The sequence below is a fragment of the Saccopteryx bilineata genome, chromosome 7, assembly GCF_036850765.1.
Source record: "Saccopteryx bilineata isolate mSacBil1 chromosome 7, mSacBil1_pri_phased_curated, whole genome shotgun sequence".
NCBI lineage: Eukaryota > Metazoa > Chordata > Mammalia > Chiroptera > Emballonuridae > Saccopteryx > Saccopteryx bilineata.
This window is the reverse complement of record NC_089496.1, coordinates 37,966,914-37,992,658: the sequence shown is the minus strand read 5'-3', so window position 1 is coordinate 37,992,658 and position 25,745 is coordinate 37,966,914. Positions and strand designations below refer to the sequence as shown.

The window sequence follows — 25,745 nt, the reverse complement described above, 5'->3', positions numbered from 1 at the left end:
GGAGGTCAGTCTTGACTCACATTCTATAACGGATGGTTTTAACTTTGAGTCAAGGTCTCGCATCCCTTCAAAGTCTATATTTTTCAAATTTACAATGAAACTGCAGGTTCATTTTCTACATAAAAGGGATCATTTCTAAAAAATAAAAATTTTATAAAAACAGACTGCGCAAATACCACTGTACTCTTTAATCACTCATTCATTTATTTAAAAATAGTGTCAGGGATAAATTATGTGCTAGGGACGGTAGGGAATAAAAATAGACATAAAACATGATCCTTTTCCTCTTGGAGCTTATAACTAATTGGGGGGATGGGGGATACACACATAAATAACCACAGTGTAAGGCAGAAAACGGGAATGTTCTAAGGGTAATAAAGGACTATGGGGAGTGAGGAGAAGGAGAGAGGGGAGAGGGAGGGAGAAACAGAATGAGGGAAGTGCTACCGAGTATTATGGGGAGGAGGAGAAATTTGGAAACATTTGAACTGGTCTTTGTAAGAGTTAGGATTTGTCCCAGTGAAGACTAGCTGGAACGGAGCAGAGGGTATTTCAGAAAAAGGAAATAGCTAATTATTAGTTCACACTCACACACAGACACACACACACACACACACACACACACAAAATAACAGATAAACAAGAAATCTAGCTTAAAACTACCCTGGGGGAAAAAAGGGTTTCCTCAAGCTACACTGTGACTCCAACAAAGCATGTTGGCCAGGAGTCTGGCTCAGACCCAGTCTTCTTGGAGCTCCAGAAAAATCGTGGCTGACAGCCTTCCCCTGGCTCCTCATCTACCTGCTGATAAAGGCTTCCCCATCCCTTCCACAAGGCAGAAGTCAGTGGAGATTAAAATAGCCCAGAACACTTCCTGCTCTATTCTAACTGCGCTTTCATTCCATTTGACTGAGACCATTTGGAATGTTGAGGGGAAACCCCATGAGGCATCAAGCATGTGAGATAATGTGTCAGTCCCTCAAAAAATTGTTTGTCCATCTTACTATGTGCATCCATCATTGTTCCTTATCCATGAGAAAGCAGACATGTGGGGAAATAGCTCTTAGCTGTCACACTGCTGTTTCTCCCTTAAAAAAACAAAAACAAAAAAAACCCCAGACCTATCACTTCCATACTTCCATGAAATACTTCTCTATTCAAAGATTGTAACAATTTGTCACAAATATATCCACTCTCCCACACAATAAAGACTACCTATTCTAAATATCTTGTTAGGAGAAGGTTACAGTTCTCCAGCCATCTAACAGGTTGCTATCTGACACATGGTATCTCTGAATTCAAATACTTGGTGCATCATTGTAAGTGCTCAATAAATGACAGTGTAGTAAATACTGTATTTTACAGAAGTGAGTAATAGTGTGTTTATGAGAAAATACTCTCAGGCTTCTAACTTCAGCAAATTAAGATATTATGTACCCCTTCTTTCTTTGTCCCCTATAGGAAGAGGAATTATTTATTTCAGTAAACCACAAGGGTGGTTCATACTGTTCAGATAGTAAGTTTCAGCATAATGAGGTAAGAGGCATCGATGAATCTTTAGCAAGGAACAATGGTAAAGGAGTCTAAAAGGTGCTTAATTTCTAGTCAATAACATTAGTCCTAGGAAGAAGTCACCTGATTTCCCAGTCTCTTTGGAAAACAGAAAATCATGGCTAACAGCCTTCCCCGGCTTCTTCACCCACCCCAATAAAAGCTCCCCCATCCTTTGCACAAGGCAGAGGAAGTAAGTGAAAACCAAGAGTTCCATACATTTTCTGCTCTTTTCTAACTGAGCTTTCATTCTGTTTGGCTGAGCCCAAATGGAATGTTGATAGAAAACCTACTTTTATTGGGAAGATGTTCTTTATATCACAGCGTCCACAAAAAACTTGACGTGACTGCCCTAGCTAACACTGCCCTTGCTATCATCAGTCACTTTCTATCTCACTTGTAGCTTCATTTTTCCTTAGTACTAGTACCACCTAAAGTAGCCTTCTCTGTCCATCATTCCACTGGATAACACTGGGGAACAAATTTTTTTTTCATTTTCTGTTGCATGAGGTTTTAGAACTTTTTCTATATATTTCTGCATCGTTGATTCCAAATCTGAAATCCGTTTCTTGGTGCATGCTCTATTTTTCATGCAATTTTAATTTCTTTTTGTAAGTTAATGGATGCATTGGTTTTTAAATTGAAGTTAAAGTGCAACGATTCTTGAATTGAACATAACCATAAGGCAATTAATGTTTTACAAACATCACTTTTACATAATTGTAGTTGTTCTTAAATGTAAAAAATTGTTATCTGATAAAAACATCCTCTTATTTGGTTTTAAGATTGAATCATGGCTTCTTCGAGTAGTGTAAATGTAAGAATAGTCCTGACACCTTCTGTTACATATGTGACTGTTACACACTTCAATGTCAAAGGCACAATATTTCATCATTTGTAACACGTGCATATATTGCCTATTTTCAAGTTCCCCTTGGCGATCAAGACAAGAATTGGGCTCCTCATATTGTGTGTCATAATTGTAAGGAAATGCTTCATGACTGGACAAATGGAAAACACAAAGGAATACCTTTTGGTATTTCCATGGTTTGGCATGAACCTAAGGACCACAGCAGTGACTGTTATTTCTGTCTGATCCATACAAAGGGCATCGGCTAGAAAAAATGGCATATGATCACATATCCTAATATTTCTTCAGCAATACGACCTATCTCACACTCTGAGACACTCCCGGTTCCAGTTTTCAAAGGTTTTACTTCTTCCAAAGACAAAGAAAGTGAACATGGTGATCAAGTGTATTTTGATAAGATGCATGAGGAAATGGTTGTAGAATGTGAACGGTCTTCTTCTGATGCCAAAGAGTCATAACCCCTCAGCAGTTTAGCCAACCTGATGTGATGAGCAGGGACAATGCTTTCATCAAGATCTGAAGACAATGGAAGAGCGTTATCAGGGGCGATGGGACAGAAATATGATGGCAGACTACTGCTGGAGCATCAAACGAGATTGTCCTCAACAAGTACACAAACGCAAGAGCCACAAACGCAAATTTTTGCCTGAATAGAATTTAAATAAGTTTTGCGCAAATTTTATGATTAAAATAAGTGTTTTAATATGTTCTATTTTGAAATTGTATACAAATTCTGATGCAATCATATCTTTTAGTGTATTTACTGCATTATATAAATTATTATATTTTCACAAGGATGATTGCCCAAGAAGACATTCTATGTCATTATGTTAAACTAAACGTTGAAAATTTTACAATAAGATGAAAACCTAAAATAGGTAGCTTACAGAGAAAAACTAATGTCAGATTTGAGATCAGCACACTCAAATTAGGTAAGAACAAGTGTTTTTGTGGATGCAATAAAAATTTTGTTCCCCAGTGTAATCAGCCAAGCTGGAGTCTTGTCTTGTTTCACAGTTGTATCTCCCATTCAGAAACCAGTCCCTGGCACATGGTTGGCTCGCAAATATTTTTGAGAGACTAAATGAACACAGGAATGACTATTTGACCTCAGCTTCCAAAGCTTCAAACGATTACATCACCTCCCCAAACCTTCAACCTGCTAATTAAGAGTGGTCAGGATGCAACTCATTCCTACAATTGCCTCTACTCCCACCCTCTGAATTTATTTACATCTTGGTTTCCTTGAGACTACACTTGAATTGCTGTAGATTTCCTGTTCTTGTCTGTCATTTTGCAAATTCCTAATGGTCAATGGAAGCCTTATATTACAGCACAGTACAAAAAAAATATTTAACTTTTTAGGTCCTGGCCTCATAGCTCAGTTGGTTAGAACATCATCCCAATGCACCAAAGTTGCAGGTTCGATCCCCAGTCAGGGCACATAATGAAACAGATCAATGCTTCTGTCTCTCTCTCTCTCCATTCCTCTCTTGCTGAAATCAATAAATAAACATTTTTTAAATACTAAAAAAAAAAAGAAAAATAGAATAGACCCATGAATGCATAAATAAGTGGAACAACAAATTGATGTTTCTCTCTCCCACTTCCTACTACTCCAAAATCAATCAATAAATAAAAAAATTAAAGACTACAAATATTTATCACTTTAAAAGATTTTTTTGGTAAGCAATAAAATAATAAATGTTTTTTACAGAGCCTAAATTATCCATTGTAAAACTTTTTGATTAATGTGTAACATGAAGTATATTAAAACCATTTTAACATTTTCTTTTTTAAAATATATATTTGTTAATTTTAGAGCAAAAAGAAAAGAGAGACAGAGACAGAAACATTAACCCGTTCCCCCATATACCCTGACCAGGGATCGAACCCACAAACCCTGAGCATGTCAGGATCATGCTCTAAACAACTGAGCCATCCAGCCAGCGCAACATTTCATCATCTTACAAATCAATAATCAGGAAATATAAAATTCAAATTAAGCATATTAAATCACAATTCTAATTTTATAGTGAAATGACAATTACTAAGGCCGACTTAAGCACACAGTTTAATAATTAAGGTAACAGAACAGTTCTCAAATGTGAAACTACATTTTATTGTACATGAACTCTGTTGGGTTCATCAAGAGTCAGTTATATCAGAACAACTGACAGAGGTTAATCCTACCTTTCTATATATTGAGAATTTTATCTCATCTATTTAAAGCAACAACGTACATTAATTCATCATATCTTTTGTAGTTATATTTTATATAATATTACAATAAAGCTAGAAGCATATGTGATATAATTTTACAGGTATTATAATGATTAAAAGTCAGTTGTGAGGTACATTTACCTATTTTTCCACATGTTATAGGCAGTGTGTATATTCATTGTACTTAAAATATTCAAATGTTTTTCATAAACCATCTCTTAAGCCCAATCTTCATGAGACTGAAAAAAATATTCTATCCCATGGAGGCATTTTATGGAATTTAGCTTTTTTTTTTTTAGCTTAAAATCTTAAGAATAGATATTCTTGCAAATTGAAAAAAGAAAAAAAAATGTGTGAGCATGCATGTTTGTGTAGTATAAAATGACATTTTCACTGGAAAGGTCAACAGTGAGGAGCCCTATTTCTGAGCCATATTAACACCAACCAGAGAGCCTGGCAGTGTCGGTTTCTAAAAATAGACCGTGTGTGTCTCTTGTTGTCATCATCAACCAGAGTATTCTGTGCTCTGTGACAGAAAGCATCAGCGTTGCTTCTTCGCCTCTCCACCAGCATTACACATCACTACCGAAAAGACTCCCCTTTCTGTCAAGGTGGCCGGGATAAAAGAATTCTGCAATCACCCTAAGCATACACTTCAACATCATTGCCCCGTGAGCAGACAGTTATCTTGTTGTTTTGGCAGCAGGAAGGAATCTGTGGTTTCACTTGAATGTTATTCTTCTTTATTTAAACTACTAGAAATAACCCCAAAATGACAGAATGCTCTTTCTATAAATAATCATTCCAGTGTAGAGTTATATTAGGAGGTAACTCAGATGGCATGATAACGCCTAACAAGCTAATCTTAGACCTGCCATGCCATAAGATAGAAATACCGAGGCTAAGAATAACTGACCCAGCGGAGCCAGCCTGCTACAGACAGCCACAGACATGGACGTATCTGCAGACTTTAATGCATTTAATGATCTTATGAAAGCTTCTTTCCCCTAGGAAGGCAGTAAATCATGCCGGTCATTAAAATGACAATCAATAACGCTTTTACGATGTATTGATTCATAAAAATGGCTCAAGATTCTCACAGCAAATAAGATTATATATATAAAAAAATACTTGATGGAAACCAGAGCTGGCTCCTAAATAACTGGATTGGATTAGCATCTAATTACTGAATTCTATGCATCAGCCACCTGCAGAACATACAATATTCACCCAATGAAATAAAATAAAGTATAATATAATATTTTGGTAGATGAAAACACTGCTATACATATTTCACCTAAAATGTCCCAAATGGGCCCAAACTGGACCAATATGCATTCAAAATAGGCAGAATCTTAATTTTGTTAGTTAGATCATTCTTCTGGCTCAAGAATTGGATGTTATATGTTGGAATCAGGATTTTAATGTAGACACAGACTTCATTGACCACCTTCCACCAATTTTAACTAAAAACCAAGGTGTGTATAATTCAAACATTTTGGTCAAAAGAAATAGTCTCCCACAGTGCTAACATTTGGGAAAAAAATAACTTTTGCTAAAATATATTAGTAATAACGTGCTATGTGGAAGTGACACAAACCATGCCTTTATGATTTATGAGATGTATGTGAGCACTGGCAAACATATACCAAATGCACTGGGAATATTAGTCTCCAGTGTCTGCTCATTGCCTCAAGTTTGTCTCAACCCTGGACAGTGTTCATTTCAACCAATTTAATTACCAAGCACATGGAATGCGAAGGCTCCTCCAGTAATGCTCTCCGCATAGATGCCTATTTCTGCCTTCAACCTCCCAAGGCTAAGAAGTGTGCCTAGATGTTTGTTGACAAATATAGCTGATTCTATATTTTTAGCACCAAACAGATATGAAAAAAAAAGATTATCCTGTGCTAAATAGTTTTCTCTTTAAGAAAAAGCAGTAGGGGCATGGTAAACAAGAACAAGTTCAAACCAGATCCTGCCAGTTTCTGGCCATGGGGACCTTTAGCCACTTTCTCTGAAACTGTTTCCTCATCTGCAAAATATAAATCCTGCTGCAACTGTAAATATTGTATATCTCTTCAAATTGTGGAGAAGATTAAATGAAACAACAACAACAACAATGCCTGGTACAGAAAATCTTCTGAAACATTAGCTTATTATATCAATAATAATAATGACAGTAATAAAAAAAATGATGAAAAAACATGGGTCCCATCACTGACCTTTTAAATTGAGACTAAACAACTAGATCAGAGTAGAATGTGGTAGAAAAACCATAATAATAGTAAACAATGGTTATACTTTCTCTTTATAACCTAAAATGAGTAGTTATTGATATAATATCACATATTCAAATTACACACTTGACTCTCATTTGTAAGCAGATGCAAAAAGCACCATGAAAAATAAAATCTAAATTGCACTGACTTTCACAAAGAGCTTTCCTAGTTCATGGGGTTCTCTGAAAATAATTATGGGTTAATATGTTTGTACTAAATAAGAACTCTCAGGCCACAATGTAATTTAATGGAAATTCAGTGAAATTTTCTTGCTTGTTCTTAATTTCAAATTTAGAAAAAAACTTTATGACATTCTCATATTTTCACCCAGTTTGGAAATGTCATGCCATAAACACCCATCAAAATTTTACTTCAAATAATTAAAAATCACACCCACATGGCTACAACTGTGTCAATACTAAATATAAATTATGAATTAAACATTTCTATCCTAAGTGGTAGACCATGAGGGGAAGAAGCAAGAAAATGAATTTCTGGGGTATTTCCAACCTTATCAACATGCAAAGAGTTTAATCATAAGTAAATGACTAGTTACACTTTGTGGTTTGGTAAATTTCCTTCTTCCTTAAATGTAGTAGTCATTGGATTTAATTACGGGGTATTTTAAAAGCACTATATATAAAAGGCCCACCACTTCTTTTACTATCAAAAATTTCACATTAAAACAATGAATGGAACTGATAGCATTACAAAAAATATAAGGAATACTTAGTTTTCTATTCACAAAACAGAACATCATAGAGTAACCCTAAAATATAATATTCTCTGATAACATGTAAAAGTGCAGGTCATTTAGCATTGTAAAAACTTTTGAAAATTAAATTTGTTTTGTGTAACTGACTTAGTGGAAGAAAAATGGAACTAGTGGACACAAGGTATTATCTTGTCTTCCCATGTCCTGACGGTCACTCTCCCAAGATGAGAAAAGGGAAGCCTGTCCACTGTGAGGACACCGTGCATGCCAGGCTGACCACTGACAGTTCAAGTTCCTTTCAAGAATGAATCAGACCACAGCACTGCCACACTGATTCGAAGCACATGCCAAAACATCTTTGCATTTCATCTAGAGAAAGCTTGTTTTTCAAGTCATTTTCATAGGCTTTTATTCCAATTAAATTGTTTTCAAAGTATTCCAATTCAGAAAAGAATTGTTAAAATGCAGTTACCATTCCAGATTGTTAAAACTCTTCATTACTGTAACATGTAATAATTACAAACAACATACTGGCAAAGAAATTACATTCTGATTATCTTTAAGATAGTCTTCCTTTAATGTAGTAAAAAGTTTATACATTATTAGATAAATTTCCTTTTATATTCTTTGTATCTCAATATTAAAGGAATATTTTGCTCAGCCTTCAATTAATGCTTGTAATGCACCAGTCTACAATGTTGACTTTTCCTCTTTTCTAAAAAAAAAAAATGACTTACAACCTAGACAGACCCAGATTTCTATGACGATTACCTCGGTCCCATTGTTAGGATTCCTTCTAACAACAGATAGTGCTAAGAAAGTCTTCCCACTTGGTACTAGTAAAAAAAAAAATAACAACAGTGTTGAAATGGATACATATCTTCATGAAAATGAAGACCTATAATGATAGAGAAATTATATAGACCCCTTCCTTCACTTAATTAATTATATTCTGTCAAAATTACAAGCTGAAGAAAATCACAGACTGTGGATACCTGAAATCTGGTGGGAGGGGGAGTCACTCTGTAAAATATATGATTGTCTGTCCACTAGACTGTACATCTGAAACTAACACCAAGTAATACTGAAAGTCAACTGTACATGAAAAATAAAATTTAAAAAAGAAAAGGTAAAATAAACCAATAGCAAAAGTGTGTGTGTGTGTGTGTGTGTGTGTTCTAAATAAGCAAAATAAAGACAGACTCAGAAAGAGAACAGGCTGAGAGCTTTTGGGGGGGGGGAGCTGGGTGAGGGTATGTGGAGACCCAGCAAAAAAAAAAAAAAGAAAAACTCATGGACACAGACATAGTATGGTGATTGCAAGGAGGAGGTGTGAAAGAGGGTGTAGGCGTGATAAATGGTGATAGACGAAGATTTGACTTGGGGTGGTGAATACAATGTACAGAGATGGGCTGTATAATTTTGTTAATCAGTGTCACCCCAATAATTCAATTAAAAAATAAAATTAAAAATGTGAAAACAATGTGTTCTAAGAAAAAATAATTATATAAGAAAATTACAAAGAAGAGAATTCCAACCACCAACAAATACCCTGGACAAATCCCGCTGGTGCTTAGCTAACATCTGTTCTTCTTGCTTTTTCTTCTTCCTCATAGAAACTACATTATTAGTTGCAGTATGAATTTCCCTGGCTCAGCCACAGCTCTAAGGAACTGTCGTGCTAGTCATCCCATTTTCCTTTCCAATGACTGGCGAAAACAATGGCAGGCAGTGTGACTCTGGCCAATGAGTTACAAAGGATGATTTTCTAGAGAAATTTTGAGTAAAACATTCTTCCTTAGAAAAACACCCAAGAAGGCTAAGTAAGCTTCTCCTCTATGCCTCTGGAATTGACTAGGCATAAATGGATGCAATGCCTGGAACAAGGACAGTCAACCTGTGACTCCTGGAGGAAACAACCCTGTTATGACAGGAACTTGAAGGCCAATAAGAAGGATCATAATACTATTGACATTATTGACCGCCCTGCGCTGCCTAACCACACTGCTAGTTCATGAAACGATCTACTTCCTGGTCACTGGTCACTCTGAGTAGAATGTTCTGTCGCTTGCTGTGGAATACAACCGCACTCATATCCTACTATTATAATCAATCACTGCACATATATCCTGCCCAGTAGCTTTGTGTGCAGCTGCGTAAGAAACACATTTTTAGAAGATATGTGCATATTATAAAAATTCAAACAGGGCAAAAAAAGTAGGATGATGAAAGCGAAAGCCCCTCTACCATTCAGCACCATGGCTACACACAAAATTTTTCCTGATTTCTTTTGTCCCATAGATAAATTCTTCTGGGAAATGAATATAGAGAAAAAATATAGTTTTATTAAAATGAGATAATATCATTTATTTTTTATTTAAACACATCATTAAATCTAAATTAATTTAACAATAAAAAACTGCACTATAACAAATGCTTGCTTCTAGGAGGTACTATGTCCAAAAAGAACTAAGATTGGCCTGAACAGGCAGTGGCACAGTGGCACAGTGGATAGAGCGTTGGCCTGTGATGCTGAGGACCCAGGTTCAAAACCTCAAGGTCGCTGGCTTGAGTGAGGGTTCCTCTGACTTGAGTGCAGGGTTGCTGAGTGTGGGATCATAGACATGACCCCATGGTTGCTGGCTTGAGCCCAAAGGTTGCAGGCTTGAAGCCCATGGTCACTGACTTGAGTCCAAGGTCTCTGGCTAGAGCAAGGGGTCACTCTTTCTGCTGTGCTCCCCCCCTTCAAGGCACATATGGGAAAGAAATCATGAACAACTGAGGTGCCACGACAAAGAACTGATGCTTCTCATCTCTCTTCCTAAGTGTCTGTCTGTCCCTTTCTGTCACTCTTTGACTCTCTCTCTCTCTGTCTCTGTCAAAAATAACACACACAAAAACAACCCCCTTAAGAGTGTATAAAGAAACTGTTTCTGAAAATCAGTGTTTGGAGTCTTATTTATTTATGTATTTATTTACTTTTGGTTGCCAGATTATCTTTAACTGAAATATATATTGCATATATATATATATATATATATATTAGAGAGAGAGAGAGAGATGGACAGACAGGGACAGACAGACAGGAAGGGCGAGAGATGAGAAGCATCAGCTCATAGTTGCAGCACCTTAGTTGTTCACTGATTGCTTTCTCATATGTGCCTTGAGGTGGGGGCGTGTCCATCTGAGCCAGTGACCCCTTGTTCAAGCCAGAAATCTTGGACTTAAGCCAGAGACCCTTTGGTCTTGAGTCAGTGACCATGGGGTCATGTCCATGATCCTACACTCAAGCCAGCTACCCCATGCCCAAGCGGACAACCTTGGGGTTTTGAACTTGTGTTCTCAGAGTCCCAGGCAGACGCTTTGTCCATGGCGCCACTGGCCAGTCAGGTCTAAAATATTTTCCTCCATTGTTCTTAGCTAGATGGGCATTCCTTTGTACCACTGTTAATGTCATCTATAATGTCGTCTATGATGCCATGACGGTGGTGGCCATAACATTGCAGCCCACAAACTGGGCAGTCCCCAGGATCTCTAATGGTTCCAGAGCGTTCTCTAGCTAAAGATCGGTGCTGCATCTGTTGGGCAATGTTGTGACAATCTCATGAAAAGTGGTATTTTCACCATATTTAATGTTGTCTTTGCTTTTTTATGTCCCTTGGAGGTTCTTTGAGGGCTTTGCTGATCTGAACGGAGGGAGACAGGAGGCACTACCTCAGTCTGGGCCTGTCTGTTCTGAATGGTCAGTTTCACCGAAATCCTCGGACCCTTCCAATCGCGTTGCCTTGGCAATGTCACCACCACTGGTTCTTGGCGGCAGACCCAGGTGGGGCAGAGGCGGCACTGACTTCCCCACCGATGCACCTCGAGTGTATGACTTTGATTGCTTTGGGGTTGAAATTTGGCGGCACAGTGGAGGCAGCTGGTGTCGCATGAACCCAGATTGGGGACAACTGAAGCAAGCTGTACCTAAGCCGCACTGAGCTGAAAGCCCAAAAGCTGTAGTCTTTTTTTTTTTTTTTTTTTTTTTGACTATATGTTTCTATTTTAAGCAGCAGGGAGTCTGTCCCTTCTCAGGGAGAAGATATTAACACTTTCGCACATCCCTCCATCTCTCCTACCCCAAAGCCTCATATTGGTTAGCTTTATGAATATTTTTAATTGCCCTACTTTATAAAACTCGCTTTCTGTCCTACAAACACAATCTCATAGTTGTTTAAATGGATTCAGTGTTGCCCTCTCATCTTACTATGTTTTGTCTACTTCTGAATTCCATTTTTTTGTTTCTAAGTTGATCTCTTCACCGTGTTTCATTTCACATCTGAGAATTTCTAACTTGCATACCTATTTTCCCTATATTTTATTAACAGCTTGTCTGGGTAGAACATTGGATTGAACTTCTAGAACTTCACAGACTTTTCTTCATTATCTTCTGGCATTAGATATTGGATACGTTTGATGTTTTCTTGTCTCATACATTCCCTTCCTTCCTACGCTTCCTTCTCCACCATAGGTCTCTGCTTTATCTGTATGAACTCCTGAAGAATTACTTATTTAAAATTCAATATCCAAGTCAGGCTATGACTCTATCTGATCATTTCCAGTGAATTTTCCTAAAAGACCGGAGCTCTTTTCATCTGCAGCTTTATTTTTTTTTTCAGGGAACTGATCTTTCTTCGTTTTCACAAAATCAACTTCTGTTTCAATGTTTTGGAATATCAACTTCAGGGACATAAATGATCTTTTTGTTACATGGTCTTTGTCTTTCTTATTATTGACTTCCATCCAATTGCTGTAATACATTTTATTCCCACTGATTGTCTCAAGCCTTTCCTCTTTGTTGGTAAAAATTTTCACCAGTGTCTATTCTGTTTCCTGCTCCGTCTAATGAATTATATTTGTTCTATAATTATGATGCTTTTTTCATCCTCAATCTGTTTCCCTAGATCTAAAATATCCCTTTTCATCTCATTCTATTGTTTCATGGTCTCATCTTTGAATTATTGTTCTACAGAATTTGCGTTCTTATTAAGTTAGGTGATTTATTTGTAAGAAATAATTATTAGACAATTGCATGGATTCGGCTGTTGATGTTTGCATCTTGGTGGAAGCTCTAAGATTAGTTGGGGTAGGGTATTTCATTGCAAAGAACTACAGATCACTTTCCCAATTTAGAGTGTTACTCTCAAGCCTCCATTTCTCCAGGGAGGCAATGTTGGTTCACCTTCAATTTCACTAGTTCCTCTTCCAAAATCCTTTTACTATTGCACACAACAAAAGTGCAATAAATCCATTCGGTTTGTCTCTCTCCAGAGTTGGAGAGAATTTTCAGCAAGTTGTCATCTTGTCAGTAAAATTCTAAGGAGACCCAAGATTCAGGCTCCATTAGGTCTATTCTGTTCTTATCAGGGATCCCTGCTTCCACTCTTTCCTTGACTATTAGCTTCTGAGACCTACTGCAGCAGGTCATGTGATTTTCTTTGCTCAATTATTACTAACAATGGGTGTGGAGGAGGGAAATGGGTATTTTCTGGCTTATACTATTTTAAGAACCCTACATTCTCTATCAGTGGTAAGAAATTATGTGCTCCATTTTCAGATTTCCCATCTCCAAAATCGAAATAACCTTTTAAAATTCATAATTTGCATTTATTTTAAGCCTTCCTATTTAAAGGCTATAACAACAATTATGCCACCTGTGTCCACAGAAATAAAAAAAAAAAGTCACTCCTGTCCCCATTCTCAATGGGACTATTTATAACTAGCTTTTTGATTGCTACCTATCAAATATTCAAATTGATAACAGCCTTGTAAGTGAAGATAACCTGAGTTAGAGAAAAGCAAAACAGTAATTATTGGGAATACCAGAAGTCATTCTTGACATGACAGGAACATTTCACAGACTTACGTTTTCATAATTAGATTCTGCTTTCCAAGTAGACATAAATGACTACAGAATCTAAAATCTCCCTTTCCCCTTCACAATACATGCCAAGGGGGTAAGAAAGGATTCTCAATGGGTGAAGGTACATTTCCCATAAAAGAAATTCAGGATTTAGTTTTAAATGTTTTTCTTTTACAGCCTAAAAGTAGAATCCACGTGAAAAGAAATAAACAAAAAGCAAAAAAGAAAGCAAGAATACATGGTGAAAATGGTTTCCTTATGGTCAATGTATTTTCCATGAATGCTGTAAAAACTCTAGGAAATTCTCTCAATATTAATGGTTCCAATATTGTCCGGGCAGCTCTGCTGTCCAACGTGTTAAGCAACACGCCTGGCAACCACAGAACACCTCCGATCTGCCAGCCACTGTAAGGGAACCCGAGTCAATATTTGTACATGCTTTAGTTTCTGTCGTAGTTATCGCTTATATGGGCCCACACAAGCCAAAAAGGAGGAGATTGACCTAGCAAAATATGTCACTCATCCTGAATTCTAAGATTCAAGATTATAAAGCTTTTTTTTTTTTTTAACTAAAAAGATATTAGCAGACTACACTGAGAAACCTTGTTCTACCTAAGATGTCGAGCTTGGGTGGGTCAATATTAGGGCAAAAAATGGAACTATATAAAACACAATTAATACCATGGAAAGATCTCTGGAGAAAAATCTTCTATATTAGTGCAAAGTATCCAGTAGAACTAGAATAACAAATGGAAACTCTAAAGCAATGGCTAACAACAACAAAACAAAGCTTTTTAAACAACTAATCTCAAGAAATCTCAATTAATTGCATATTCTATAAGGTGTCCACCTTTGACTATAATGTCATGAGACATTTCACAGAACACACACATACTAGCTACTCTGATTTACACTCACAATTTGCACAAGGAAAGCATTTAATTCTTATCAGACCAGGAAAAAAATAGCTGACTTATTAGGTAACTAAGAAAATTTACTATGAAAACAAAAAAATCATTCCCCATGTGGCATACAATCTAACTCATCTGTCTCGATCAGAGACAGCACAGTACTGAAGAGCCGGTGTCCAGCTTCCTTCACTAGAAACAATAATCTTAAGAGCAAGTGCATACTTTAATAACATATTACATTTGAGTCTCCCATGAATGCCAACAAGTAAGCAGGAGGGCATCATTATTCCTCAAGTTACAGATGAATAGACCAATCACAAAATGGGCTAGCACAGAGCTTAGAACACAGAGCTTCTGACTCCTAGAACAGTGCTCTCTCCACCACTCTGCACTGTTACCATGTGTCTTTTCTCTCTTTCAGATTCAAAGACCCCGTCCATTTCTAAGCCCATCAATCACATCCATGCCACTGATCCAAAAGGGAATTGAGCAAGATTTGTAACTCACCTAAGATAAACACACCCCTAATTCTGAAGTCAACTTAAAGGACAAACCCTACTGAAACGAGTAGCCAGCATCACCAACGCTCGCCTCCCCCGCATCAGCAATACTCAAAAGTTTGCTGTCCATTGGGATTGCTTGGACGATATTAAATATCCCAATATTCAGGCTGTTTCCCATACCAATTAAATCAGAAACTCTGAGGGTAGAACCTAGGTATCAATGCTTTGCAAAATACTTCTGGTGACTCCAGGCTCCTCAGGGGAGGTACCCAATCAAGACTGGGGTAATTATATTGTATAAAACAAAATTAAACATTACACAACATGATAGGAAGGGTGCAAATGTTTTTACATTTAAAATTTTCTAAATAAATAGAAATGGGAGTTTCCTAATTTATACCAGACAGATTTGGGAGTTAATGTCCATCTACATCACTTTTCATTTAATTGCTGGTACCTCGGTGTTGCTAACTGCCGACTTAACAGTAGGACGGACAGTCTTGAGCACTGCCCTGCTTGAAAATTTCGTTGCTGTGTAGAAAAACCATGAACTGTTGGACAGATGTCAATCTCAACTGAAGTTGGAGGGAAGTTATGTGCAATTATCAAAGCCACAGAGAAAGAGAAGCCTGCGAACACCTGTAGCGAGAATCAGTGTCCGGGGCCAGTCGCTGCCTGGAAGGCAAAGCTTTGCTTCTCTACCTTGTGAGAAAAATCCTAAACACAGAGACGAGCACCAGCAGGAGAAAGGGTAAGAGTGAAAAGTATCTGAAAGAGTTGGGTTTTTTAAAAAGAGTTGGTCCATATTCAAAAAAAATGCTGCTCTGGCTGGATAGCTGGGTTGGTGAGAGCATCGTCCCGGTACACTAAGGTTGTGGGTTCGAATCCCAGCCAGGGCACATACAGGAACAGGTTGAGTTTCTCTCTCTTTTTCCCTCTCCCTGCCTCTCTCTCTCTCTCTCTCTCTCTCTCTCTCTAAAAATAAATAAATAAAAATTTTTAAAAAATTAAATGCTAAATTAAGTGACCAGTTCCATCAAAGACATACCAGCCGACCCCTCCCCAAGCTCTTGTCAAATTTACAACAACGAGGAAGAAAATAAACTTTACTGAAATTCTGTTGCATTTACTTTAGATAAAGCTGACACAATTACTATAATTCCTGTCACTTTCGTGTAAACATACTAAATTGTACAAAATTGACATTTTGGTCTAATTCCGTGAAAAGCCTGGGTCAATGGAAGAATCTTAAAATCATCAAAACTAACCGAGGTTTAAGGAAAACTTGCTTCAAACATAGTTCTGAAGAGAATAAGGTGTTCAACACTAAAACAGATACCATGCCAACCTGTGGAATATTTCTTTCACATTTAGCTCTAGCAAGTAAACACTGCTTTCTGTTGCCTTTTTATCATGAAGTCTAGGTGGTGATCTATAATTACGACTGAGCCCATACAGGAACTTAGAAGATATAAGAAAGAAACTTTAAGTCAGTTTAGATGGAAGCCTTCAGAAGAAGACCAAAACAAACCCCAATCTTGATGAACTGGCCAGAGGAAATCAACATGAAAAGCACCAGTGACAAATAAGTGATATTGCCTGGAAAATCGCCTCTTTTTTACAAGCTGAAATTGATAAAGGTGACAAGCGTCATCTCTCATCGGCACACCTCCTTGAAGACACCGGTAGGTACACAGAGAAACTAGAAACTGGAATCTGTTAGCTGCTATTCTTTAAAGCATTGCACCTGCATGTAACACCTCTGTACTGTGTTATGCCATCACATCTGACTGAAGGTGCTAGACTCCCCACATGGCTTTGAAGAGCATTGAAAAAAAAAACCAAACCGTCTGTTGATAATAATCCTATTTCATCCTCAATAGTTTCATTTTGGGCTGATGAGCAAAAGCCACATTAAAACTACCTTCACAACTCTGTAGCAAAACACATTTCAGAAGGTAGGTCTATAAATAGACAGGCTTCTGTACGCACACTGTAAATACAAAATCGTCAAGCGAAGGCTGCAATTTAAACTGAAGCCCCAATATGAACTTACCTGATTTTTAAAGTCCCATTAGAATACGCTCCCAATCAGTCCTGATCTCTTTTTCTAGTTGCACAGGAAAGCAAAACACCCCCAACTACATTTGACTTCATCTCAGTCCCATCCTTCCTCAGACGCTTTGCGACTTCATTCAGAAGCAGCCGACCCTCAACAGACTGAATATGCAAAAGAAACGGTAATGAAAGGGATCAAAGATAAACCCTCCAGACGCACCGAGAAAATAGCAACATGAACACCAAACAGCAGCAGATCCTTGAGAGAGGTGTTTTTTCTCAGCTGCAACGTCCCAGGTCAGCCCCCTTTCAAGGCACGAAGTCTCCGTTAGGAAAGAGGCTCTTACCTGAGCTGATCATACTGTGCATTCTCTGCTGAGCCAAGAGCTGCTCCCGTCCTGCCACCCCATCTGAGGAAAAACACGAGTCACTCTCGTAAATTGTCTGCAGCATATTGCAATCACTCTTACTTCATTTCAGCTCGGTGAAAGATTCATCTCTGCTCAGTGCACGGGCCCCAGGAGCTACCCCTCGTTAGTCCTCCCTCCTCCCCGAGGAGAAGCAGCGGAGGATCAACTTCGGCAATGATTTCCTTTCTGATCAGATGGGCACACACTTTTCCAAAGGACCCGGACAGTGTTCCCCTGCTACCAACCTGTGTGCAAGCGGAAGGGATGGGGTAGGGGGGGGATGCTCTGCCTCTCTGGAGTTTAGGTTATCCTGAAAACTAAAAGCAGGTGGGAAACTGGAATGTGCTTCAGAGTTATTGCTTTGTCAGAATAAGTAGAAAAATATTAACTCTACCCACGAGAAAAAGAAACCAATTAAACCTGGCTTAAAGTTCTTCAGGCTGCTAAGAGTTTCGTTGCAAAGAGCCTCAGTCCTGCAAGTGGCTTCAGCTGGTGCCCCTCTGCTGTGTGTGTGTGTGTGTGTGTGTGTATGTGTGTGTATGTGTGTGTGTGTGTGTGTGTGTGTGTGTGTGTCTTCCCTCTCTCTGTCTCTCTCTCCGCTCAAGTTGGCTAAACCTAGTGATAATTCATTTGCATATGAATCAACAACAGCATGGCCCACAGGCACAGAAATAGAACAATGGTCGGCCTGAGCCAAAAATAGGTCAAGCCTGGCCGAGTGATTGGAGCCTGCATTAATGCATTTAAAAATACCCCAGCAAACCCAGCTGTCCAGCCTCTATCTTTCAAACCATAATTCTCTATTGCAGGGCCTTAGAAGCCATTAACTCTTTCCTCCCTCCAAGCTTGTTTGACACGCTGGGTTTCTACACTGGCGATTCCACCCAAAGAATGAAAGACCAAAATAAATAAATAAATAAATATATAAAGTAAAATAAATTAAGAAACACAGTTCTAAGAGGGCAAATGCACATACATTTCATTTCATTTTATTTTAGTAGTGTGTGTTTTTGGAAGAGAGGAGAGAAGTGCAGAGCTCTGTATTGGTTCTAAAATAATACTGGAAGCTTTTGCTCATAATGTGGTTTCTGCCTCACCCACGCACAGCAATCCTGGTGTTCTATTTTTGTTGCCTGTTTCTTTGGCTACACTGCAGTTGGCTGTAGCACTAGAAGCTTTTCTGCCTTCTAGTTTCAAGACTGACAGGAGATTTAGTAGAGAGGTAGTTTCGGAAAACAAGCACACTCCAGAATAAAAAATGTTTATAAAGGACTGGCTTGATTTTCCCCCCTCACTATTTGTGTAAGGCAATTGTCCGTTTCATAAAATCTAAATATGATGGTGGCACCCACTATCAACATTATGGCATCCAGTCTCTATGATATTTAAATTTTAAAAAGTAGCTTAGACCTGAAAAGGCCCCTCTATTTCATCCTCTCAGGCTAAACTGAATTTACCTGTAAAGGGAAAAGAAAGTGTGGATGCTGTCTTATATATGGATGCAGAATTCGTGAACATATGCACCTGTGGATCAATAAATAAATATGCCGAGTCCCTAACTATGAATCTGTGAATGTTCTGTATTTGCATCTACATTGGTTGCCTGAAATACAGAACTCACTTTTCTAAAAGAAATAGCATTTATAACAGTTGGTAGATCCCCAGACCAACACCCATCAGGGAATTCTCCTATAAAGTACATGAACTATGTAGTATGTAGTGCTAAGAATTCTATAGCATCTGGTGTACAGTTATAACATCATTTCTGAATGAGAAATAATTCTTCATCGCAAATTGGGTTGCTAGCATCTATTCAATATATCAGCGGTTCTCAACCTGTGGGTCACAACCCTGGCGGGGGTGTATTTTCTGATGGCTTTAGGCTACCCCTGTGTTTTGGTTGTTTGACCCCCGCAGGGGTTGCGACCCACAGGTTAAGAACCGCTGATCTATATACTCCAAGGGCAAATGCAAAAGTGAAAGTCTGCTGGTCAAGGGAACCCTTCTCACTTTACTAAAACTACATCAGCAAAGACAATGGAATTCCTAAGGCACTGGTAGCAACAGAGAAGGGAGAAGAAGCAGAATGTTTCAAAGTTCCCAAAAGAGTCAGATGGAGGGGGGTACCTGGTCAACAAGAGTGTGTGGTAAAGAGAAGACTAGCATTTAGCTGGGAACTGTGTTCAGTCATTAGATGGATAACCCACTGCTAAAGAAAATAGCATTGAATTGTTCTTCTTTCATAGATTAACTCCTACTTCTTGCAAAATTATCTTTGGACAGATGAATTACAAGGTTTAAAAAAAGAAGTTATTCCAAACTGCATTTACTTAAGCTAATCAAGAAAATCTTATGTTCCTGTCAGTGGAGGAAAAAAACCTTTTAATTCCATCTGGTATTACAAGTGAACTTTCACTCAATTAAGATAGCTGGTATATATAAATTCAATTAAAAGGAGAGAAATAAAACTAAACTTTAAATTAAAAAGATTCAAGGGATAGAAATACTGTGGATAATGCAATTTATCTTACATATGATGTAACCAACTAGAGCAGTAGACCTGTGAGGAAATTTAGAGATTATCTCCAATGGTATTCAAATTCTCTGTCCCCCCAAGATGCTCAAGTTCCTGGGAGATGACTGGTCTCCATCTAGAAAGGTTCTTCTCCCAACAAGGGTAGCCTCACTTATCTCTGCCTACATTTGGGTATGGAAGATTTCTTTTGAACCACAACTTCTTATATTAAAAATAAAAAGTTAAATGAAAACCATTCATTTAACACAAACAAGCTCCCTATTTTACACAAGAAGAAAGAGAAAAGACTTGCTGAAGGTTGCAAAAGCACTCGCTGATGGGATTATGACTCAAGAGTCTTGCTTAGTCTCTAAAAGGTCATCTTTAACTACTGGATTTCCCCATGTATAAGACGCTCCCATGTAGAAGGTGCACCTTAATTTTGGAGCCCAAAATTTGAAAAAAAAAAATGTATTACATAAAGTTATTGAACTCAAGTTTTATTCATTATAAAATTCATACAACTCCTCATCACTGCTAAAACTCCCATCCATTAGCTTGCCCTCATCTGTGTCTGATGACGAATCACTGTCTTCAACAATGAGCGCAAAATTGTGAAAAAACGGGAAATGCAAGTAAAAAAAATCTACAAACACTGTATAAGATGGTTTTAGTTTTTAGACCCCAAATTTTTCACAAAAAAGGCAAGTAGGTCTAGCATTCATGGTCTCTAGTCTACCATCTTGTCCTTAACTAACAGATTATAAAAATCCCAGTGTTGCTACGATATACTCATGTATCTTTTGTCATTTTAAGTTTAAATAATACCCTCCTAGTACAAAAGTCTGAAAGAATTTATAATCATAAAAAACAAGTTAAACTTTAAAAGAATGACTTAGAAATTATCCTGTTTCTCAGAAGTCCCAAGAAAGGGTATTCCACATAAAATAGTATGATTAATAGGCCCTCTTAATTTTGACCAAGTTATTCACATTTCATCCCTGCATTATTTTAGCATTATTGTTCCTGTTAGCAGTCTTCTCTTTCAACTCTTGATAATGAAAACTTAGTTTATATTGAAAAGACTTTCAATAATTATTATAAAATAATAAACTACTTGTTTCTGAAAGGAAAAATAAGCATCATTAAAACCACCATCTAGTGGCCCAGGCCAGGTGGCTCAGTGAATAGAGTGTCATAGCAACACGCCAACGTCATGGGTTCCGTCACAGGTCAGAGTATGTACAAGGAGCAATCAATGAGTGGACAGCTCAATGGAACAACTAAAGTGGAACAACAAGTTGATGCTTCTGTCTCTGTCTCTCCCTCCCCTTCTCTTTATTTCTCTCTCTCATCTATGGAAAAAAAAAAAAGAAACAACAACCAAAAACCACTGAGTATACTGATTACCATAGTTTCATTATCCAAGAACTTAAATATTTAGAATTTTTGAGTTAATTTTTCTCATATCATCTCAACAATGTTGGCAAAGAAATGTAACTAAGTTTCTTTATAGGCACTTACAAATCTAATTTACAGGCTTGAAGAAAAAAATATATTAAATTTTATATTATAAAAACCATAAAAACTAATACAAATGTCAGGCTAGAATAGAAAGGCAGCTTTTAATATCTCAATATGATAAATTTTAATTCAATTTAATCAACACTTTGGAAATTGATCTAAATATTATATTTTACATTTCTTCAAATAAAAATGAAGAAGAATAAGGGAATAAAAACAGGGTCTGTTTAATAGAAAATAGGAATGGGAATCAAATCCTAATATCAAATATCATTTAAATATGAATATAATAATTCTTTTTTTTTAAATTTATTTTTATTTATTCATTTTAGAGAGGAGAGAGAAAGAGAGAGAGAGAGAGAGAGGAGAGAGACAGGGGGGAGGAGCTGGAAGCATCAACTCCCATATGTGCGTTGACCAGGCAAGCCCAGGGTTTCGAACCGGCGACCTCAGCATCTCCAGGTCGACGCTTCATCCACTGCGCCACCACAGGTCAGGCGAATATAATAATTCTAATTCTTCTACAGATATATAGGCAAAACAAAAAAAAAAGTGTATAAAATACCTATATGACATCAACATATTCCCAGAAATAGCCTTAGACTTCTAGCTCATTATAACCTTTTGTCAAATCAGTCTAAGTGGATGGGAAGAAAGTTGTATAACTTCCTTTATTTTACCACAATAATATATCCTCTGTTCATACATAGACTTTAGCATAGACTTTTCATGCAGCACCAAATCATATGATTCTAGAATCTAAACAAAGTAAGATTTAATACTTGTTTGCCTGAAATACTGAATTGTGCTTTACAGGAAAGCTAGAAATTAATCACTAAACACCAGAACTCCTCCACTTTCATTTCTTTCTTTTTACTTTTTTGTTGTTGTTGTTACAGAGACAGAGAGAGACAGAGAGAGGGACAGACAGACAGGAAGGGTGAGAGACGAGAAGCATCAACTCTTCATTGTGGGACCTTAGTTGTTCATTGATTGCTTTCTCATATGTGCCTTGGCAGGGGGGTGGGGCACAGCAGACTGAGTGACCCCTTGCTGAAGCCAGTGACCTTGGGCTCAAGCTGGTGAGCCTTGCTCAAACCAGATGAGCCTGCACTCAAGTTGGCGACCTCGGGGTTTCGAACCTGGGTCCTCTGCTTTCCAGTCCAGCGCTCTATCCACTGTGCCACCACCTGGTCTGGCTAGAACTCGTCCACTTTCTAATTCATGTTGTTTCTTCTCCCATCCTTACACTTCTCAAACTCTTGTCACAGAAATAAAATTATACACACTTGTCTGCAGGCAACAGACTTGATTTCCATAGACTCCAAAGGGTAAGAAAGGAGAGGGAAAGTAAAGTGTACTAATTTTTATTTTGAACTAAAAAGCTTATTTATTTTCATTTCCTATCTCTTGCAGAAACATCACCAATTCTTATTAAATAGTATAATTATCAATATACAAGTGATTCATAAAATTCCTCTGATAATTGCTTTTGAAATGCTCTTCAGATAAGGAAATGTTTTCTGGACCCAAGAGCAGGTAAAGGGTTTGAGAAAACACATCAGCAAACTATTTTATGTGAAAACAAAAAACAACATCAACAAAAACTCTAGACTTGCCGGCCTTGCTTAGATAGAAAATCATTTCTTCCCTATCTCCTCCCTTCAAATGGGATGTGTTGATAGATGATTTCTTCTACTCTTAGGAGATCCAAAGTCATCAGGATCACCTGGGAACTTCTCAGAAATGCAATTCACTGGGTGCTGTCTCAGAACGACTCATTCAAAATTTCTGAGGGGAGCCTGTATTTTACAAGCCCTCCAAGTGATTCTAATGCACAGAACAGTTTGAAAACCAGTAGATAAAATCATCCTTTCCAAAGCAATGATTTGATGGCTAAAAATATAAATATAAACAGATTAAGTATCTTTTTTGGGGTCTAATTTCAAATTAGCCAGTATAATTAGAGAACAATTTTTCAAAACAAAAAGAATTGAATTAGGTAAGAGACTGGAGAAGACCCATTGATATTCAAGGTACAAAAAGACCGTGGAGGATCATCCAGAAAATGATTCTCTCGTTTACAGATGAGACCAGCATCGTACACATAAGGCGACAGGCATGCGTGCACCACACTTCTCTGCCAAACCACGTAGTTTAGGTTCTGTCTTTCAGTTTCCCAGTTATACATCAGCCCCTTTCACAGGGCTCAGAACAGCCAGCCCAGGAGGAGAAAGCAAGATGATCATGCAGAATCCTATAAATAGAGGCACAAGTAAACCTTAATGGTCTTTTACACACGAACCCCCATGTTCATTGCAGCCTTATTCATGGTGGCCAAGACAAGAAACAACCAAAGTGTCCCTCAGTAGAGGATTGAATAAAAAAGATGTGGTACCTATAAACAACGGAATACTACTTAGCCATAAGAAATGATGATATATTGACATTTATGACAAAATGCATGGATCTTGAGAACATTACACTAAGTGAAATAAATAAATCAGAAAAAGCCAAGAGCTATATGAGTTCCCACATAGGTGGGATATAAAACTGATTCATAGACATAGATAAAAATAAAGTGGTTACCAGGGGGAGAGGGGAGAGAAGTAAAGAGGGACCAATATACTGTTTCCAAACATTAGGGATATTTCAAAATGACTATGAGGCAATGAAATGTCCCCTAATTTTTGTGAGCTGTATATGTGGTGACAGAAAAGATTTGACTTTGGGTGATGGGCATACAGCACAATCAACGGTTCCAATGTTATAGAGATGTGCATCTAAAACCTATGGACTCTTATTGATCAATGTCACCCCATTACATTTAATGTATAAATAAAAAAAAACCCTTAACACTCTTTTGATAGAATCACAGGAAATTTGTATTTTCTCTGAAAGTCAATCATTCACACATTAAACAATTACAGTTTTGCAACCATAGTGCAAGTCATGATAATACAAATGCAGAAAAGAATATTCCAGCCGCTACTTTCATGGAACTATTATACATAAATTCTAGAGAAGATTATGTAATTGATTAAACATTGAGTTCAGAGCCTTTAGTTATAGATGTTTCAGTTAGAAATTGAAAAACTTTTACTTTCTATAATATTAGCAGAGCTTAGTATAATGTCCTGCACATAGTATGTCACTAAATATTTCTGCAATAAATAATTCTTTCTCCAGGGGATCCTATTAAGAGGCTACCCAAAACTACTTATTTTGGTGATTAGAATTCCACTTATTTTCAAGATTTTCAAGATAATAAATATTAAATGTACAGCTACATAAAGAGATTTACTTTGTAGAATAATATAAAATTAAACGTTTGAGTCATACCAAATAGCCAAGATCAGAAGGCTAATTTTACTTAACTGGAATTCTCTTCCAATTTTTATTTTCATAGCCATATATCCAAAAATGGTACTTTGTCTTGAAACTATAATTTCAACATACAAAGTTTAGTAAACATAGGATGGTAAGTCAAGGTTCATTCTTCGTATTTCCAAATCAATGCTGTGTAAACAAGAAATAATGCTTCATTATCAGTGAGGAGCATTACAAAGATTTCAGGTTGATATGCAATGATTTCTACATTCAGTTATATGCAGCATCTGAACAAATTCTACATTTGAGACGTGTGATATGAGTAATTTCCACTTGCTAATACAAATTAAGGCAGCCATGAAAAAAATCAACCCAGTGCTTTTCACGTCATTTCTCACCATAAAGGTCAAGTTGATATTTACCATACCAAACCATTTCAATCACCCAGTTAAATCAAGAGAATGCCAGAATGCCTTTCTCTGAAAATAGCAACACTTTTAAATGTTGCAATTAAATCCTGACTTCATAATTCCATCTAGTTGGGTGCCAACTACCAAGTTTAAGAAATAACAAAACCCAACACGTACTTTACTTATTTTTGACTGATCAAAATATTTATAGTAATGGTGTACAACTGAAGTACAAACATTTGCAATTGGCCATATCACTAAGTTTATCAGAGATCACATGGGTGTGGAATCTTCACTAGTTCAGTGACAAGAAGAGAGAATCATTAATTCTCGGGCAATCCATGTTCTCACGGCAAACCTGATTTAGGAATGCAATCCTTTACCTTCTTTTTCTTTTTTCTTTCTTTTTTTTGTGTGTAACAGAGACAGAGAGAGAGACAGAGAGAGGGACAGATAGGGACAGACAGGAAGGGAGAGAGATGAGAAGCATCAATTCTTCATTGAGGCTCCTTAGTCTCTCTAATTGTTCTGTTCATT

General features: G+C 37.4%; 1 protein-coding gene across 4 annotated transcripts in view; it reads right to left on the bottom strand.

Annotated features, from left to right (window-relative positions):
- Window positions 1-25,745, bottom strand: part of HDAC9 (histone deacetylase 9) — a 967,189-nt gene that overhangs the window by 514,624 nt on the left and 426,820 nt on the right. For all 4 annotated transcript variants that reach the window (XM_066238685.1, XM_066238688.1, XM_066238687.1 and 1 more), the window contains exon 3: window positions 17,367-17,429. In XM_066238685.1, the coding sequence (XP_066094782.1) occupies window positions 17,367-17,429 (63 nt within the window). The remainder of the gene's footprint in view (window positions 1-17,366; window positions 17,430-25,745) is intronic.